Source organism: Erinaceus europaeus, chromosome 11, assembly GCF_950295315.1.
Source record: "Erinaceus europaeus chromosome 11, mEriEur2.1, whole genome shotgun sequence".
Classification (NCBI taxonomy): Eukaryota; Metazoa; Chordata; class Mammalia; order Eulipotyphla; family Erinaceidae; genus Erinaceus; species Erinaceus europaeus.
Window position 1 is genome coordinate 76,674,581 of NC_080172.1, and position 20,583 is coordinate 76,695,163.

Consider the following 20,583-nt stretch of genomic DNA (forward strand, 5'->3'; position numbering starts at 1 on the left):
CTATAAAAGCCTGGGGGCGCGCGCGCGCGCGTGCACACGTGCGCGGAGTTGGGGATTGGAGACTGGCGGGGCCCAGGGAGGTTGGACCTCAGCGGGGCGCCCAAGTCCCCTGCCACAGTCGAGGCCAGCGCGTGCGCAGAGCGTGTTCGGGGGGAAGGGGGTGTGTCCTGTTCCGTTCTCCGCGACGCTCGCGCGCGCTCCCGCAGAATCCAACTCGGAGGTGGGTTCTGGCGGCGGCGCGCGCAAGGGGCGGTCCTCCGCGGCCAGCGCCGCCCTCTCTCGGCGCGCTCTTCTCCTCCCAGTCTCCCCCGCGCTTCCTGCACTAAGGTTTATCCGCCGCGTCCGCTTTGCCGGCTCGCTCGGTCAGGTAGTGCCATGGCGGCCTTCAGCAAGTACCTGACGGCGCGAAACTCCTCGCTGGCGGGGGCCGCCTTTCTCCTGCTCTGCCTGCTCCACAAGCGGCGCCGCACCCTCGGCCTGCAGGGGTAAGAAGGCCCACGACCGCGCCGCCTTCCCGGGCTGAGAGGGCTCTTCTGGTGCTCCCTCCCTCCCCGCCCCGGCACAGGTCTCTGCTCGGCGGGGTCAAGCGGGGAGAAGTCCGACCGCGCCCTCTGCCAGGCTCCATTGTCGGGATTGTCGGGATTGTCGGGCTGTTTCTGCGGCGCAGGCGTCCCCGGGGCTCCCCGCGCCCCGCCTGCCTGTCCGGCCGCGCTCAGCCCGGGAGCGAGAAGCTCTCCAGTGCCCGGGAGCAAAGCGCCGCGCTCGCCCGGAGACCTTGGGTCCTACCTCCTTCCCCGACCAGCCCTGCTCCCCATCAACTTTCTGGCGGTCTGCTTCTAGCTTTGCCTTTCTCACCTCCAGATCGTGTGCACTGTTGGCTTTATGGACGGGAATGTGTGATTTGAGAATGGGGACGGGACTTGCCCAGCTGGAGACTGTTGGCTGAAAGTCCCTTGGAAGAGGTTGGGCACGGTTCCGGGGGGAGTTGCTCTTGAACGTCTCGAGGATGGTTGCTGTGGACTGTCCTGGGTTCGGTTGGCAAAAATTGCCTTCGGACGTGGTGACCTCTTAGTGTTGGTCAGCGAGTGCCCCGGCATTTCATCCAGAAAGGCTGACTCGGTTCATTGGTATTTTGGAGAGCGAGGCTCCCCCAGTTTGTGCAGGTGGAAGGCGACAGTGTGTTTTAGGTGAGGGTCAAGGTCAGTTCTGATTATACTTCACTGTTCCCCCCCCCCCCCATTTCCTCAAGGCAATTTTTTATTTTGCCTCCAGGGTTATTGCAGGGGCTCGGTGCCAGCACTACGAATCCACTGCTCCTGGAGGCTATTTTTCCCCTTTTGTTGCCCTCGTTGTTATTTTTATTGTCATTGTTGTCATTGTTGCTGGATAGGACAGAGAGAAAGTGAGAGAGGAGGAGGGGAGGACGTGGGAGGGGAGAAAGACACCTGCAGACCTGCTTCACCACTTGTGAAGCAATCCCCCTGCAAGTGGGGAGCTGGCGTCTCGAACCTGGATCCTCAAGCCAGTCCTTGTGCTTCGCGCCATGTGCGCTTAACCGGCTGCGCTACCGCCTGGCCCCCAAGACAATTTTAAAGTTTAGATTTAGTTTTGGAAGATTATAAGCTTAGAGAAAGGAAGAGAGATAATTGTGTTATTGCTGTGGAGTTACAAACACCATTAAAAAAAAAAAAACTGCTGGGAGACTCTTGACTTTAGCAAATGAATGAAAAAAGGACTATTTCCCAAATAATCTTGCCAGACATTGGGTATTTCATAATAAGATTTGGCAAACTGCCTTCATGCGTTTCATTCATCTCGCTTAGTAGGTACTGCTTTTGCTTTGTCTCAAGTGGCTGATTAGTAGATTTAGAACTGAAACACTGCAGGTGGTCATCTTTTTTTTTTTTTTTAATCTTTATTTGATAGAGACAGCTAGAAATTGAGAGGAAGGGGGAGATAGAGGAGACAGAGAGACACCTGCAGCACTGCTTCACCCCTTGTGAAGCTTTCCCCCTGCAGGTGGGAACTGGGGGCTTGAACCCAGGTCCTTGCACAGTGGATTCTTTTTTTTTTTTAAAGTGTGTGTGTATAATATATATATTCCCTCTTGTTGCCCTTATTTTATTGTTGTAGTTATTACTGTTGTTGTTATTGATGTTATTAATGTTGTCATTGTTGGATAGGACAGAGAGAAATGGAGAGAGGAGGGGAAGACAGAGAGGGGGAGAGAAAGACAGACACCTGCAGACCACCTGTGAAGTGACTCCCCTGCAGGTGGGGAGCCGGGGTCTCGAACCTGAATCCTTAACCCGGTCCTTGTGCTTTGCCCCACGTGCTACCATCCGGCTCCCAAGTGGTCATCTTTTTATGAAGTTCTTACTAACCAACCTATCTTTCTTACTTTACTAAAGTTTGAATCCATGGCCTTTTTGTTTCATTTCTAAATCTACTTAAAATTGAAGAGGATTTACATTTATCCAGACGTTACAGTACCTAAATCATTTTCCTTCAGTTTGTTTTAAGAAAGATTAACTGTCAAAAAATAAGCAGATTTTTTGATTGTATAGTTTCAGGGTTCCAAGTTGCAAATGAAGGTATTTTATGTTTGAGAATATGCAATGGGAATACTATTTAGTAACTTTCAATTACATTTTTGCAGAGAAGCATGTCAGTGTTGAACAGGTGCTTTGGTGTAGGGGTGAGGATTTGAGAAGTCCCTTAACAATTCTGCCTTACATTTATTTATTTATTTATTTATTTATTTATTTATTTATTATTGTATAGAGATAGAGAAATTGAGAAGGGGTGGGAGGGCAGATAGAGAGGGAAAGAGACAGAGAGACACCTGCAGCCCTGCTTCATCACTTACTTAGGTTTCCCCTTGCAGGTGGGGACCAGAGGCTTGAACCTGGGTCTTTGCTCACTGTAATGTGTGTACTTAACCAGGTGCGCCACCAACTGGCCCCTAACTCTGCTTTACTTTTATAATAAAAAAATAAATAATTAGGGTATTACGTTCTTACATATAAGTGCACATATTACAAGAGTAGAACTTGAAAATTTTTCATAGAGCCTGCTTGTATAATCAGCATTTCGCTCTGCATCCAGATTAAAACTTCAGGCTCCGAGAAAAATTCTCTTCCTGCCCCTAAATGGCCATACATTATTGAGAAAGGAAAGTTTTAAACAATTGAATATAAATAGCAAGAGGTTAGAACAAAATCTGTCTTATAATTTTAGCTCTTCATTCACCATGATAAAATGCTCAAAGAATTTCCTTTTGAGAAATACTTGAGAAGTATTTGGGGATTAAATTATGCAACAGTTAATTTACTAAAGATTGTTAATTTTTTGTGTGTTGGCATGAGTAAGGGAAAATTAAATTACTGAGATAAATTATTGAATTTTATTTTTTAAAGATTTAAGGTTAAGGTGAGAGGTTTGTTCTGATACATGTCATATAGGCATTAAACTCCAGATGTCCAGCATACAAGTACTCTTCTCTAACTGAAATACCTCCTCAGCCACAAATCTTAATTGTTTCTATTTTTTGGTTTGTTTTTAATTTAGATAAATGGATACAACTCTGGCCTAAACCTTATGACAAATTAGAACACTCTCCAGAAATATCCCTTGCATTGTTTCCACCTTATCCCATGCTAACTTTTTTCACTTGGTTTTGCCTAGTCACCATCTTTTTTTGTTTATTATTTACAAGAAGAGCAGATTTTTTTTTTTTAATTCAAGGGTAGAGAAGACCATTTATTCTCTCCAAAGGTTATATCTTTCTAAATGCTGTGTTACTGTGCAAGGGGCTTTGGAGCGAAGGTGTGTGCTTGATATATTACATAGAAATTAAAAATCCATTTCATCTTCATTCAGGGAGTTTACATTCTTGATGAGAAGAAATTTAAATGTAAATGAGTTGAAGTGTAAGGTAACTTCAGAATAATACTAATGTAATGTAAAGATATGTTGAAATTCTAAGAGTGAGCAGATTGTGCTTTGAAGAGTTAGTGAGGTTTTATGGAGGAAGTGAGCTAAGCCAAAAAAAAAGGGGTGGAGGATAGGAATGGTTAGCTGGAAATAAATTGAATATTTTAAATCTTTTTTTCCTTTTTTGATAGCAAGAAACTTGTGGTGCCCTTTGAATTCATTTCTTACTTTACCTTATCGCTTTTTAAAAAATACCAATATAGTTGTGTTATTATTTCATTGAAATCTTTATCAACTGTTCTAAAGTGTAGAATTTTCAGCTTGAGCCGGTGGTGTTTGTGATTTGTTTCTTTCTTATTTTCATTCATCCAGCCATATGGAATTAACTTGCAGTCTGAGTCGGACAGGTGTTACTCAGCCTTTGCAGTCTGATCAGTCTGATGGTAATTAATCACTGTCATGTCCGTCATTCTCCCTATCCTTTGACATTTACTTCTCACCAAGACTCACTTCAGTCAGCACTTTCTCAGGCTTTTTTCTGCCTTTTTCTGATCTCTAAACTGATGTTACTGCCCTCTTCTCTCATGATACTTTTAAGTGTTTCTTTATTCTGGTCGTTATCACCCTGTACTTTCTTGGCACCGATGTTAGACTTGAGTTTTTTGAGGGCATGAATGAAGTCTCCTTGAGGGTGTGAATGAAGTCATCTTTATACCTAGTTTGCACATGTCATTTAGTGTTTACTGGATGGACAAACTATATAAGATAGTTGAACTTTTTAAAAGTTATTGCCTGCCAGGCATTTAGAGGTATAGAACTAGTACAGACATGAATAGAGACATTAGCTTCGTTGGAGTGATAGTTTTATACCTGAGGGCATTGCATATAACATGGGTTGGGTAATGGAAAATCAAAGGGTCAAGTTTAGAAAGGGATCTGTCTGTTTTGGCAAAGTATTTTATGATCTTTTTCTTTAAAAAAAAAAAAAGACAACAGAAGCAAAAAGGTAACTCAGAATAAAGCAGTTTCTTTCCTTTCCCATGAACTCTTGTCAAAGTTCAGATTTCTCATCCTGGATTTCAGAGTTCTCCTCACTATGGTCTCATCTTACCTGGCTAATCTTACATGCCTTTGCCTGCCAATGAATACTTTCTGTTCCAAATAGGCCAATATATGTACTGTGCCACCACCTAGCCCTCTTATTAACCTTTTAGGATTAAGTCAGGATCACCTCTTTCATGAAGTATTTAACAATTCCCAGTGCTCTAAGAGCCCCCTCCCCCTTTGTTTTTTTAGATAGAATAACACTGAATCTTCCTGGGTTGTGCACCCCTCATGCTTTTTTAAAAACTTTTAAAGTTATTATTTATTTCCCCTTTTGTTGCCTTTTTGTTGTTGTAGTTATTGTTGTGGATGTCATCGTTGTTGGATAGGACAGAGAGAAATGGGGAGAGGAGAGGAAGACGGGGAGAGAGAGACACCTGTAGACCTGCTTCACCACTTGTAAAGCGACCCCCCCCTGCAGGTGGAGAGCCGGGACTCAAACTGTGACCCTTAAGCCAGTCCTTGTCTTTTGAGCCACTTGCGCTTAACCTGCTGAGCTACCACCCAACTCCAAGTTGTTTTTTAAAGCGTGAATTTAAGAATTTTTTTTATTCTACTAATTGTTTGATATCAAGCAGGTTCACCAGCTTATGGATATAGTCTTCTATCCTTTTCAAACCCACGTCTGTGTATTGTGTGAACTTGGTGGTTCTTCATATATTTCTGAGGAGTTTGATGAAGTTTGTGTTTCTTTTAGTTTTGCCTTATTTCACTTCTTCAACTCTATTTTAGATTTACACTATTGTCTTTTTGGTGTCTACTTTGATTTTGCTAAGATATCACTCACAAAGCAGATTTCTATAGTAGAATTATATTGAGAAATTGGGAGTAGTCATAGGAATTATTTCTCAGAATAGTGAGCAACTTAAAATGGAGACTGTAAAATTTATTATCTCTTGGCAATTCCCGCAGTTGTAAACTACTTGACTGTGATTGCTAAGTTTTTCTGTACACCTTGGATATTATTTCTGTAGCTTCCATTACCTGAATTCTTTCATCAGTTTTCTTACATATTCCAAATTCACCTGTAATTCCTGACTTCTGCCTCTTTCAAATCAAGCTCTAGAAGCACCTAGATTCACTTTTCTCAGTTTCACAACCCCACCGAACGTTTTGTGAAGTACAAGCACGAGCCAGGTTTGATAACTGGAGTTGCACGAGGTCCTCCATTCTGTTTGAACTGAGTAGATGTTACAGAATCTGACCCCATTTGAATCCTCACTATAAAAAAAGAAATGCTTCAACAACTGGAAGTGAAGATGATCTTAAAGGATTTACCAGCAAAAACAACTGTGTGCTTTCTTCTTATAGCGTTTGCCCTTCTTTTGTAGCCAGTCAACAGTGTCAGGTTGAGCCTGATGTAAAGTTTCGAGACCTCCTTTGAATCTGGAGAGGTGGCAGTCGTTGACTATGTGGGTCATAGTCTGTCTGTAGCCGCAGGGGCAGTTCGGGTCGTCTCTGGCTCCCCAGTGATGGAACATAGCGGCGCACCGGCCATGGCCTGTTCGATAGCGATTGAGGAGGGCCCAATCATAACGTGCTAGGTCAAAGCTGGGTTGATGCTTGCAGGGGTCTGTGATGAGGTGTTTGTTCTTTACCTCAGCTGATTGCCAACTCTGTTTCCAAGAGTCTGGAACAGAGAAGTTCAGTGTAGGCATAGGGGACCAGACTGGGTGACGAGACGTCAAGCGTTGGACAGGGTGGGCGAAGATCTCCGCGTATATTGGCAGGTCCGGTCGAGTGTAGACGTGGGAAATGAACTGTGTGCTAAAGCCAAGGGATTTAGATCTGGTTCAGAAGCAGTGTTTCCAGCACTATGTAACTGTCAGTGGTCTGCTAGGTAGAGTCTGTTCCATTAATTACTTTTCTGTTTTAGCTTCATTGTCCATTCTGTTTTAGACTTTTCACATTTGCCTTTCTTCTACCTGAAATGTTCCTTTCCAAGACACCCACACTGCTTACTCCCTACTTTTTTCCAGTCGTTGTTATATTTCTTTTTACTCATTTTTCTTTTCCCTTTTTTATTGATTTAATAATGATCGACAAGACCATTGAATAAGAGGGGTATAATTCCACACAGTTCCCACCACAAGAGTTCCACATCTCATCCCACATCTCATTGGAAGCTTCCCTATTCTTTATCCCTGTGAGAGCATGGACCCAGGATCATTATGGGGTGCAGAAGTTGGGGAGGTCTGGCTTCTGTAATTGCTTCTCTGCTGGACACGGGCATTGGCCGGTAGATCCATACTCCCAGCCTGTTTCTGTCTTTCCTTAGTGGGGCAGGACTATTTCTTAGTGAGACCAGTTACTACTCAGTTTAAAATAGTAACCTCTTCTAATGTATTCTGCCTACATTCCTGACTTTACCTTTCTTTTTCTTCTTAATTATTATCACTATTAAATGCTTTATCTATTTAACATAGTTGTCTTGTTTATTATATGTACTTGTTGCTAGGGTGTAAGCTCCACAAGGGCAGGTTTTTGTTTTTTTTTGGTCTGTTTTTTGTTTATTGTACTCCACTGGCTAGTACTGTTGTTGGCATATTACAGACACTCAAATGTTTGACTCTAACTCTGAGATGCTTATTTCTTAGGGCTGTGGTTATTGTTTTAAATAACACTTTATTATTATTATTATTATAACAGATGGTTAAATTTTCTCCTTTATATCTTTTTTTTAAAATGAAGTATTTTATTTTATTTTCATGAGAGAGAGAGAGATGAAGAAAGATTAAGAGAAACCAGAGCATTGCTCAGCTGTGGCTTATGGTGGTGCTGGAGATTGAACCTGGGACCCTGCATCTTTAGGTATGAAAGTCTTTTTTTAATTTTTTTTATTTTTTACCAGAGCACTGCTCAGCTCTGGTATATGGTGGTGCAGGGGATTGAACCTGGGACTTGACAGAGCCTCAGGCATGAGAGTCTGTTTGCATAACCATTATGCTATCTACCCCCGCCCAGGTATGAAAGTCTTTTGCATAACCATATATGCTATCTCCCCAGCCCTTTTATTATGAGGTCTGTTAGGAACTGGGCCCCTTTGTAGTCGTGGATAAAAGGAAATCAGAAGCCCCCGGCTCCCCACCTGCAGGGGAGTTGATACACAGGCGGTGAAGCAGGTCTGCAGGTGTCTGTCTTTCTCTCCCCTTCTCTGTCTTCCCCTCCTCTCTTGATTTCTCTCTGTCCTGTCTAACAGTGATGACATCAGTAACGACAATAATAACTACGACAACAATAAAAAACAACCAGGGCAACAAAAAGGAAAAATAAATATTTAAAAAATTTTAAAAAAGCAAATCAGAAAAAATAGTGTCATTATTTTTAATTTTATTAAATAATTTTATTTTTTTTTGTTATTAAATGGTGTCAACTTGTCATTGACAGTGAACAATAAAGTAGAAGCATTAAAGATAGTTAAGAAATTAAAAATCATAATGTCATCACCAAATGGTCATATTGTTTTACTTCTGTCACCCTCTGTTCCTTATTTAGATACATAATTATAATGTGCATTTTCACTAATTTCATTTAAAGCATAAACATTAACCCTGTGTTTTTACATGAAATTCATAACTATAATAAATTCATAAATACTCCTTTTTGTGGAATCATTCTTTATTCTTTTAATTTTGTTCTTAATGCTGTGAACATTTCCATCTCTACTGAATTGTTTCCATAGAACAGACTGCCAGAAATAGGATTAATCAATGTAAGGTAATGGTTTTACTTTGACAGAATATGAAAGACAGCAAGAGGTAAGAGAGAGAGAGAGAGAGAGAGAGAGACAGAGAGACAGAGAGGAGCGACACCTGCAGCCTTGCTCCACTGCTTGTGAAGCTTCTCCTCTGTAGGTTGGACCAGGGCCTTGAACCCACTTCCTTGCCACATGGTAATGTATATGCCCAACCAGGTAAACCATCACCAGGCCCCAATGTTAGGAATTTTACTTAGTGAGTATGAAATAAATGTGAACGTTCTGGCAAAACAAACCTTATGCATACTGTTTTTTTTTTCTTCTTCTACCTTTATCAGATAGAGACAGCCAGAAATCAAGAGGGTGGGAGGATGTAGGAAGAGAGAGACACCTGCAGCACTGATTCACCACTTGCAAAGCTTTCCTCCTACAGGTGGGGATGGGAGGCGCAAATGTCTGGGTCCCTTTGCACTGAAATAGTTGCACCACCACCTGGCTCACATAACTGCTTTTCAAGACAAGAATTTATAAATGCTTGCTAGTTTAATTCTTTATTCATTTTTGGTATTTAATTTCTTTTGGGTCACTTTAGAAGTATAAGACAATGTTGTTGGTGCATAATGTTGGAAACAGACCTAAATTAGTGTGAGAGTGCTTTGCAAACATCTGTCATGGTGCAATGAGAAATTTTACCAGTGTGTCAACAGCTGTACTGTAAACCTTTTTTGGGGGCCTGGGGATGGATATATATATTGGAATCTGCAAAAAAACGTTGCAAGATTAACTTGCAAGAATGCATGTTTTTATGTGTGACAGCTTGATCTTCATTATGGAAGCAGCTTGGATTTGTGAAAAAGAAAAAGGAGGTAGGGTGGACTGGGCGGTGGTGCAGCGGGTTAAGTGCACACAGCGTGAAGCACAGCGACCGGCATAAGCATCCCGGTTCGAGTCCCTTGTTTTCCACCTGCAGGGGGTTTGCTTCACAGGCGGTGAAGCAGGTCTGCAGATGTCCTTCTCTCCCCATCTCTGCCTTCCCCTCCTCTCGATTTCTCTCTGTCCTATCCAACAACAACGACAGCAATAACAACAACAACGATATACAACAAAGGCAACAACAGGGAAAAATAGCCCCCTGGAGCAGTGGATTCGTGGGTCCCAGCGATAACCCTGGAGGCAAAAGGAAAAAAAAATTAAAAAATGAAAAAAAACCAAAACACTGGGGGCCGGACGGTGGCACATAGTTCAAAGCTTAGGACCCACACAAGGATTCTGGTTGGAGCCCTTGGCTCTCCACCTGCAAGTGGTGACTGGGTGGGGGGCAAGGAAGCATCCCAAATAGTGAAGCAGGTCTATAGGTCCCTCTCCCTCTCCCCCTCCACTCCCCCTCCATCCCTTCTCCCTCCTCCCCCTCCATCTCTCCTTTCTTTCCTCTCTGTTTCTCTTTCTTCGTCTCCTTTTTCTCCTGTCTCCTCTTCTCCCCTCTCAATTTCTCTCTGTCCTATTCGTCTCCTTTTTCCCCTCTGTCTCCTCTTCTCCCCTCTCAATTTCTCTCTGTCCTATCCAAAAAAAAAAAAAAAAATGGCCACTAGGAGCAGTGAACCTGTAGTGCAGGTGAAACCCAGTGATAACCCTGGAGGCAAAACAAAACAAAACAAAACATCTGTCTTCCTAGTTTACTGAGTAAACTCTTGAACCCATGTCTATTTGCTGTTGATAGATCTCTTACCTTGGTCAATTTCATCAACCTTTTTTGAGTTTTGGTTTTTCTCATATGTAGAAGAGGGATAATATTGTTTACTCCTTGGTGTTTGTGAGGATTAAGTAAGAAAATGTCTTAACTCACTACCTCAAATAAAGTTCTAAATGATAGCTTTAACTCTTCTTGTTACTTACTAAAGGAAAACTAAAAGCACATACAATAGTGCTTGTTTGTTTCTCAGAAACTATTGAGACAGCTTAAACTTTCCTCAAATGTGTTTATGAAAATCTTCCTTTTTGAGTTGATAAAATTATTGACTTGCAGGGTTGGAAAATATTTAACTTACTTTCATATGACAAGGTTTGAGTAGCTACTTTCTAAATTTGATAGTTTCTTGACCTCTTAAGTAGGCAGTCTGAAACTGAATTTCTTCTGTGACATAGTGAATTGGACTGTTGCGTGCTTTGTAGGTTTTATTAAAATAGGTATGGTCATATTAATTTTTATAACAATGCCATTTTATCATAGTTAATATAATGTTTTCCTTTCCCTTCCTCAACATGTGTTTGATATCTTTTTCTTAAATCTGGATGAAAGTGTTAGTCTTTTGACATTAAAATTCTGTAAACCTTTTTTTTGTTTCTGCACATTTAATTAGTTTTCCATCTGTATATTTTCCAGTATATTAAGTTACTGGACAGGGTGAAATACTGAGCAGTGTATTTATACCAGATTAATGTTTCTACTAGTTCACAAACCCTTTGAAAATTGTATCAGTTATTTAACTTATTAGTACATTTTCTTTCTCCTGCTAATGATCCAGCACTCTGACAGTTGGGGTAGGCATCTAATTCACACTGGGTCAGCCAACGTTCTTTTTTGCGTTGTTTTCTCCAGAGTTGGTGGAGAAGCATTTGTTGTAGTCTGGGAGCTATGAAGATGAGGCCCTAGCACATTGGGTTTATTTGCACAGAAAAGTAGGAAATCCTTGATTTGGTCCATCAGCAAATACTTAGTAGCATGAAAAAGTAAATTTATAGAGTTTTCATAATTCTTTAAGAGAATGAAGTTTTCTGGGGCCAGGCCATGGGTGCACCAGGTTAAGTGCTCACATTACAGTGTGCAGACACCCACGTTCAAGTCTCTGCTCTCCCACCTGCAGGGGGGAAGCTTCACAAGTGGTGAAGCTGGGTTGCAGGTCTCTCACTCTCTCTCTGTATCTCTATCTCTTATCTCTTATCTTCTCCCCTCTTTCAATATCTCTTGTCTCTATCCAATAATAAATAAAAATATTTAAAAAAAGAAAATAAGTTTGTCTGATGTGACTTTTTGGTGAACTAATCTGATATCTGTGAATAGATGTAACAATCTTGCACCACCTATAATAAGAACACAATAGTACACATAAATGTAATTTGTCATCCCCCCCCCACCCCCCGGAACTAGACATCTATAGAAAGACTCAGGACCTTTATACAAAATGGCATGGTATTTCCATATAAGCTCCACATACACTCTTGTGCACTATCTAGGTTACTTTAATAGCTAATAAAATGTAAAAGCCACGCAAATAGTGGTTATCCTGTATTGTGGGGAATAACAATGTCTATTTAGTTCAGAGGCAACCACCATAGTACTAACTACACATAGGTGTTTTTGACTTGTAATTGGTTTGGTTCTGTGGATGTGAAACCTGGCTACTGAGCACTGAATATATATAATTCACTCAGTGTAAGAGATTATTGATTGGTATTAAAAAGAAATGCACTATATGGAATGAGGCAACTTTTATAGGAAAATAATTGTCCATTTTAATAAGCATGTTGTTTCTCTTGTGTCAGTGCATGTCACTATTTAAAACATACTTGTATATGTTCTTAAATCAGTGAAGTAATTAGCGAGTCACAGTTTTTCCTCAGAAGGAAAATGAATGATCCTGTAAACTTATTTTACTTTAGTAAGTATGGTTAGAATAAAAAAAACTGTTCTCTACCTATGACTTCATTTTGTAGCATGAGGTAATTATATTTAGGATGTCAACTATAGGATTCACTTGCCCCTCAGCCCCCTAAGTGTTGATTGGTAAAGGAGTGTGGGTGGAGGTGGGAAGCAAATGTAGGACACAATAAATGTTATGACATCAATTTTTTATGTTAAGCAGTCTTCAAGTTAATTATTAGTGAGTGGATACATTTCTGTATTATTATTTTTTGCCAGTTCAGTAAAATAACTACTCCTCCTCCCTCTACTGGAGAAAATGTCATTGTTGGAGGAAATAGAACATTTTAAAAATTTATTGTATAGATAGAGACAGACATTGAAAAGGAAAGGGGAGATAGGGAGGGAGGAAGAAAGGCATCTGCAGCCCTGCTTCAAAAGCACAGGTGTGCTCAACCGTTGTGCTGTTGCCCAGCCCAAACACTTTCTAGCAGAGTTCTGTCCTGTGTTTGTTGTATGCAGTAAGCTAGACTTTGAGATCCCAGATTCTCTTGGAAATGCAAATATATAGGAAATGTGTATAATTCAGTATGACTAGGCTTGTGGAAACAAAATAATTTTTAAAGTTCTTTATTGGAAGATTAATGGTTTACAGTCAATAATAAAATAGAGTAGTTTGTACATGTGTAACATTTCTCAGCTTTCCACATAACAATTCAGCCCCGGCTAGGTCCTCCTCTGCCATCATGTTCCAGGACTTGACTCCCCCCACCCCCAACCCCATAGTCTTAACTTTTGTGCAATACACCAACTCCAGTTCAAGTTCTGCTTTGTGTTTCCTGTCTAGGAACGAAATTCTGTGGGAGGTTAGCTCTAAGTTGGAAATGTGATAATTCTGGTTGTTATGTGGGAAGTTTTAACATCTGGACCTATCCTGAAGAAATATGTAATATTTTGCTAAGGGATAAAAGGCATTCTAGAGGGAGTCGGGCTGTAGTGCAGCGGGTTAAGTGCATGTGGCACGAAGCGCGAGGACTGGCTTAAGTATCCAGGTTCGAGCCTCTGGCTCCCCACCTGCAGGGGAGTCACTTCACGGTGAATCAGGTCTGCAGGTGTCTCTCTTTCTCTTCCCCTCTCTGTCTTCCCCTCCTTTCTCCATTTCTCTCTGTCCTATTCAACAATGAACAAATCATGGCTACAACAACAATAAAAAACAAGGGCAACAAAAGGGAAAATAAATAAATAAATAAAGGCATTCTAGGAAGGAAAAACAGTATGAGTAAAGGCATGGAATAAACTGACTTACCAGTTAAGAAGAAGGCAATGCAAGAATACGAAGCTGGAGATATTACTATTAACTATTTATTGAGTACTACATAGCATATTTTTTTATATTTATTTTATTTATTTATTCCCTTTTGTTGCCCTTGTTGTTCTATTGTTGTAGTTATTATTGTTGTTGTCGTTGTTGGATAGGACAGAGAGAAATGGAGAGAGGAGGGGAAGATAGACACCTGCAGACCTGCTTCACTGCCTGTGAAGCGACTCCCCTGCAGGTGGGGAGCCGGGGTTCAAACCGGGATCCTTATGCCGGTCCTTGTGCTTTGCGCCACCTGCGCTTAACCCACTGCGCTACAGCCCGACTCCCTACATAGCATATTTTAAGACTTGTCCTACATATTTTATACTTAACCCTTACAACAGTCTTTTTAAAATGTTCTATTTTCATTTTGCTGTTGAGAAATCAGAAAGATGAAAATGGTATCTGATTATAAGAGTTCTTCAGTCTGAATTAATTTAGTGCAAGATTAAAGACAGAATAAAAAAATTTTAGTTAGATCCATCAGATGGTGTAGATTCAAAATAACTGAGGGTTTATTTAGGAATAAAATAGTCATTACATTGAAAGTGAATTGTTAAAATCTTACTGTACTGTGAAAAGTTGACATATCTGGAGCCATTTTTAAAAATGGTACTGGTCAGCCATTACAGAGAAATGGCATAGTCTTTCTTGTTTGAGTTGGATCAGAGATCTTTGGACTGAACCAAAATGCAGTTTCACAAATCCTTATTTGAAAAATGATCAGGCTGGATATCTTGATTACAAAAACTGATGACTATGAACTTTTGTCAGAGGATGGACTGACTCAGTAGCCAACTGTGTATGGTCAAGAATAGTTGAAACTTGTTAATACTAATCAACTCTTTTTTTCCAAGCACCTCATCTTCCTCTTCTCCTCTTGTAAAATTCCCTGATTTTAATCTCTCTTTGTCTTCTTCCTGAATCTTTATACTCTGAAATACAATATTCTGATTCCAAGTAAACATGCTTTTGTTTTTTGATTGCTTCTTGAAATTTTAGATTGACATAATTAAAACTTTATTACTATGGTCATGGTGAAATATGCTAAGATTTAAAAAACTTTTTGTTGTATATTATACTACAAATCCAGAAAAAAAAAATCTTTGTCAGCCCTCCCCAAGGCCTTCTGTATGTCCCAGTCACAGCTCCTGCTCTCTCTACTACTGATAACTCCCAACCTGACTTGAATAGAAATTGTACATTGGGGGGCTGGGTGGCAGTGCGCCCAATGAATACACACATCACTATGCTCTAGGCCCCACGTTCAAGCCCCACTCCATTTCCCCACCTGAAGGGGGAAGCTTCATGAGCAGTGAAATAAAGAGATTAGAAAAAGTGTTAATTATTAATATGTTGATGGGAGTGGGGGAGATAGCATAGTGATTATACAAAGAGACTTTTGTGCCTAAAGTTCCTAGGTCCCAGGTTCAGTCCACTGCACCATCATAAGTCAGAGCTGAGCAATGCTCTGTTAAAAACAAAAATAAAATAAGTCCTAGAAAAATGTCTTAATATGTTGATGGAACAATTTATTAATTATTTTAACACAAAATTCTAAAAATTAAGGTAGTCAATGAAAATAACATGGCACATTCACATACATATTATACGGGTTAAGCTCAGGTGGTGCAAAGCGCAAGGACTGGCATAAAGATACTGGTTCAAATCCCCGGCTCCCCACTTGCAGGGGGGTCACTTCACAGGTGGTGAAGCAGGGTCTGCAGGTGTCTATCTTTCTCTTCCCCCTCTGTCTTCCCCTCCTGTCTCCATTTCTCTCTGTCCTATCTAACAATAATAACTGCAACAACAGGGAAAATAAATAATAAATAAAAATATTAAAAAAGAAGTTGAGAAAGAATAACAGAAAGGAAAACTAAAAGCAGGATCTGACTAAATTTGTAGTAGGGCACCAAAGTAAAATCCCTGGGTAGAGGGTGAGGGTGGATGTTCAGCTTCATGGGGCGGGAAGTGGGGGGGGGGAAGGGGAGTGGAGTGGGACTCAGTCTTTTGGTCGTGAGAATGGTGTTTATGTAGACTCTTATCAATTTGTAGTCATATAAATCACTCTTTAATTAATATGAGGGGAAAATTGAATGTCTTAAAACTTTTATATCACAGACTGAGTCTTTTTAATACATAGGCTGAGTCTTTGATATATTGACTCTCTTAAAATAAGCTTAGATGAGGGAGAACAGAAGCAACCGGTGGCACAGCTATATACAAATAATGTGAAAGGACATAAATTATGGTGATGGTGTGTATGATACAGCAAATCCTAACAAAGGGATTTTTCAAAGTTAATCCAATTGCCAAACAATGTGATTATAGCAATAACTAGCTGTTGTCCTCCTAAAACCCTAAGACACCAGGAACCTCCCGCTTCCTCTACAGAGCCTATATTTCCCCCAGTCCTGGAAGCGCTGGGGTGGGGCTCACTTTCCTGCCTGCTTCTCTCAATTCATACCAAATGATATCCCATCTGCTGATCCCAACCTAATCAACACAGTGAGTACCACCTCAGCATGCTTCACTTCAGACTGTGTCCAGAGACATCAGGCATGGAATGTCAACCCTTCACCCTCATTACTTGGGTGAGACCTTTCCTTTCATGGTATTCTCTAATTCCATTCCAGGTGATTGACTTTCTAACAAAATCCCAAAGCCTAGATATAGACCAGGTCCTGTAATATAGAGCATATGTTCACATATATCCATAAATTTGGGCAAAATATATACCTGAAAGCAAAAGTACACAATAGTCTGTATCAAGTTCTTAATGAAATAGTGTCCACTTAGATACCCTCCTCACCTACTTCCTATTTACAGTTCTCTCACTCACTCCAAAGATAACCTTATCAAAGCAAGGACTGCAAAAGCTTAATAAGGGCAAGAGACTGGCATACTTCAGCTCAGTCTTATGTGCTACAGGGAACTTGGGACCTTGGAGCCTTAGGCAGGAAAGTCTTAAGCATAACCATTGTACTATCTCCCCAGCCCTCATTCTGTAGATTGTTAAAATTTAACTAGATGTTTGTATATAGTAATATATGATTCCTGTAGTGAATGCAGCCATGTGCTACCCAGACTTCTTCAAAGAGAGGCTTGCTGTCTAGCTCTGGAGACTATAAGGGTATGACTGACTACCCAGCCACCTTCCTCAACACCTTAATCCCCCTATGGCAGGATGGATTTGCAGACTGAGCAAAGGAGGGCTATAAAGACCTCTCCATGCGTTCTGATGGGTAATAAATACTTGCATCAGGTTTCCCCAGTTGATTGGCTGAAATTTTGCTGGGCCTGCATCATAGTTTGAATACTGCACAAACTTGCTTCTTCCACCTTCCCTTCAGAGGTTCATCCTTAGTAAATATTTGATACTCCAAACACCATTTTACCTCTACTTTTTATAAACCAATCTGCAGTAACTATTGATCTTATGGAGGTAATTTACTAGAGGGAAATACTGGCCAAACAAGATTTTAAAATGCAGTCATTAATTAATTTAAAAAATAGGGTCTCATTGTAGTGTTCTGAAAAGAACCTAGGACTGGATATTAGGTTGTTTAGGGAGGACGTCTGGATTAAGTGCCAGATTAACTGTCTTGAGTGGCATGACTTCACACTTATTCTTTTCCAAACTGTTTTCTTAATTTATAACATGGACATAGTACTTGGCCTCTTATTCTTTAGGTAACAAGCTTGAAATTGTTCATACAGCTTGGAAAAGATTTTCAGTTGTGAGAGAGAGCTCAGTGAGCAAACATTTTTTCAAACACTTTTTTTATAGTTTATTTTTTATTTTTTAAAGTATTTAATTTATTTTATTTTTGAAAGAGGTGCAGAGAGAGAAAGACATAGAAACACCAGAGCACTGCACAGCTGTGGCATATTGTGGTGAGGGGATTGAACCTGGGATTTAGGAGCCTCAGGCATGAGAGTCTCTTTGCATAACCATTATGCTATCTATCTCCCACCCCCCTGCAAGCTCTTGCCTGTATTTTACTTGCTAATAATTCCTTTGGCCAAAACGGTTCATGTGGTCAAACCTTGTTTCAGGAATGGAAATGTAGACTTCACCTCTCCATGGGAGAATTTATAAAATAGTTATATTATTACTAGCATATTAACCTGCTACTTAATAGTAGGTAATTGATTACTTTATATCTAGACTTTTATTTAATACATTCTATCTCTGTATTACATGAAAAATAAGAAATATGTTTGGAATATCCTATTGATACCTTAAAATAATTTAAAAAAATTTTATTTATAAAATGGAAATAATGTCAAGACCAAAGGATAAGAGGGGTATACTTCCACACATTTCCCACCACCAGAACTCTATATCCCATCCCCTCCCTTGAAAGCTTTCCTATTCTTTATATCTCTGGGAGTATAGACCCAGGATCATTATGGGGTACAGAAGACGGAAGGTCTGGCTTCTGTAATTGCTTCCCTGCTGAACATGGGTGTTGGTAGATGGGTCCATACTCTCAGCTGGTCTCTCTCTTTCCCTAGTGGGGCAGGGGGTTGGGGAGGCAGGGCTCTAGGACACATTGGTGAGGTCATCTGCCCTGGGGAAGTCAGTTGGCATCATGGTAGCATTGGGAGAAGGTGGTGTCGCATCTGGTTGAGCATATATGTTACCTCAAAATAATTTTTATGGTGGAAACATTTTACAAATAAAACTCTCTTTTTCTCTGCAGTAAGAAAAGTGGAAAACAACTACAGAGCAATGAGGTAATTTAAATTATCAACTCTTGGGACTTCATGCATTTGGTATATACTTTTAAAATAGGAGAAAATAGATTTTTAGAACAGAAGAGAACTTAAATGTTACCTTTAAAAAAATTAGGCTTTGTAATTTACTTACAGTTCTTATACTTTCTTATAGTTTCACTGCTGACATAAGGTGACTTTAGCCATTCAACTTCTGTACTGTAACAGACTGACTTATCTCCCCAGTCCTTTAGCTCACTACATAGTATTCTAGGAATTCTTTCTGAAATAGGGCTCCCAAATAGTTGTAATTGAATCTCTTCCCTTGATGGAGAGAAATAGGAGGAGATAGTCACAACTATATTAATCAGCTCACCACGAGGTTACCTCCTCCCACCCCCTCGCCTCTTATTAATTGAATCTGTTCTTCTGTGGCAACACTGGCCTGTTTTCTCAATTCAACCATGTATTTGAAGATAGCTGTATCTTCTGAGTCTTTTCTTTTTTAGCTAGGCACTGACCCTTATTCTTTTTTACATGTGACATGGTTTCTTCAACTCTGTATGCATTCCTTTGTATCTGTATTAGTTTCTCTCGACATTATGATTAAAATAGAGCACAGTCATCTGACATGTTCTGAAAAATACAGAATGTATCAGTAGTATTGGTAAAATTCAGCCTAATGTTTCATTTACTTTTTCAGCCATGGTGCTGTTAACATTGAGTAGATTTTATGAGATCTGTGTGATGAGCTGTTGACGAGCCCATACACCAGCATTCTTAAGTTCATAACAGCTTTAATCAGATATAATTTATGTACTTTATAACCCATTTTTAAGTTACAGTTTATTGGTTTTATTATATTCACAGAATTCTCTGCCTTTAACAGCTAATTTTAGAAAATTCTCATCTGCTGTACCCACTAGCATTGACCCCTATGACCCTCTCCTAACCATTAGTGAGTTTACATTATTTTTATTTTTATTTTTTTATTTATAAAAAGGAAGCATTGACAAAGCCATAGGATAAGAGAGGTACAACTCCACACAATTCCCACTACCAGAACTCAGTATCCTATCTCCTCCCCTGATAGCTTTCCTATTCTTTAACTCTGTGGGAGTATGGACCCAAGGTCATTGTGGGATGCAGAAGGTGGAAGTTCTGGCTTCTGTAAATTGCTTCCCTGCTGAACATGGGCATTAACAGGTCAATCCATATGATGAGTTTACATTTATGTTTGTTAGTTTGCCTATTCTGAATATTTCATATTAATAGAATAATGTAATATGTGGTGGCTTTTTGTGACTGGTATCTTTCATTTAATACTATGTTTTCAAGACTCATCTATGTTGTTGAATGTATCAGAATTTCAATTATCTTTATTACCAAACAGAATCCCATCATATTTATGTATTCTAACATATGTGCAGGAATACTTAAGGATTTATTTCTAAAAGGTAGTTTTTGGTAGTTTACATTTTACTGTATATATGACTTCAGAAGTTCAAACTTATCATTTTGGAGTTATTATTTTCTTGAAAGCATATTAGAGTATGAAGAGCCTTGCAAGTCTGTTTGCTAAGTCCAGTATCCATCTTGACAATTGTTTATATTGACTTAGTTGAAATGTGCTTATTGTTTGTTTTTGATTCATCCTAGCCATCTTAAAAGTCTGTTTGTTTTTTCATGTAGAAAGAGGGAAAAAAAGAGCGAGCTATGGTGGACAAGGTGTTTTTTTCAAGGCTCACTAGGATTCTGAAAATCATGGTCCCAAGGACATTTTGCAAAGAGGTAAGCTTTATGAAATTATGAAGTTCTGTTCAATTCTTAAGGTTATATGAGTTTAGAATGTTAAAATTATAAAAGCTTTTAAAAATTATACAGATCAGATATTTTCTGTACAGGCAGTGCCTACTACTGAATTTTTGTCTTCCAAGTCTTTGTCTTGTCATTAGTACTGTTTTACCAGAGCATTGCTCAGCTCTGCTTTGTGGTAGTAGTGGAGGTTGAACCTGTGATCTCTGGTGCCTCAGGCATAAAACTGTGTTGTATAAACCACTATGCTAGTTTGCTATCACTACTGTTTAGTGCCGTAATTTTTCTCATCAAATTTTTTTTTAATTTACT

General features: G+C 39.9%; 1 protein-coding gene across 1 annotated transcript in view; it reads left to right on the top strand.

Annotated features, from left to right (window-relative positions):
• The first annotated feature begins 243 nt into the window (after positions 1 to 243).
• The window catches only part of ABCD3 (ATP binding cassette subfamily D member 3), a 63,924-nt gene continuing 43,584 nt past the window's right edge, over positions 244 to 20,583 (top strand). Inside the window, exons 1-3 of the mRNA XM_007533989.3 lie at positions 244 to 485; positions 18,444 to 18,477; positions 20,149 to 20,247. Of these exons, the coding sequence (XP_007534051.1) occupies positions 376 to 485; positions 18,444 to 18,477; positions 20,149 to 20,247 (243 nt within the window). The 5' untranslated portion in view covers positions 244 to 375. The remainder of the gene's footprint in view (positions 486 to 18,443; positions 18,478 to 20,148; positions 20,248 to 20,583) is intronic.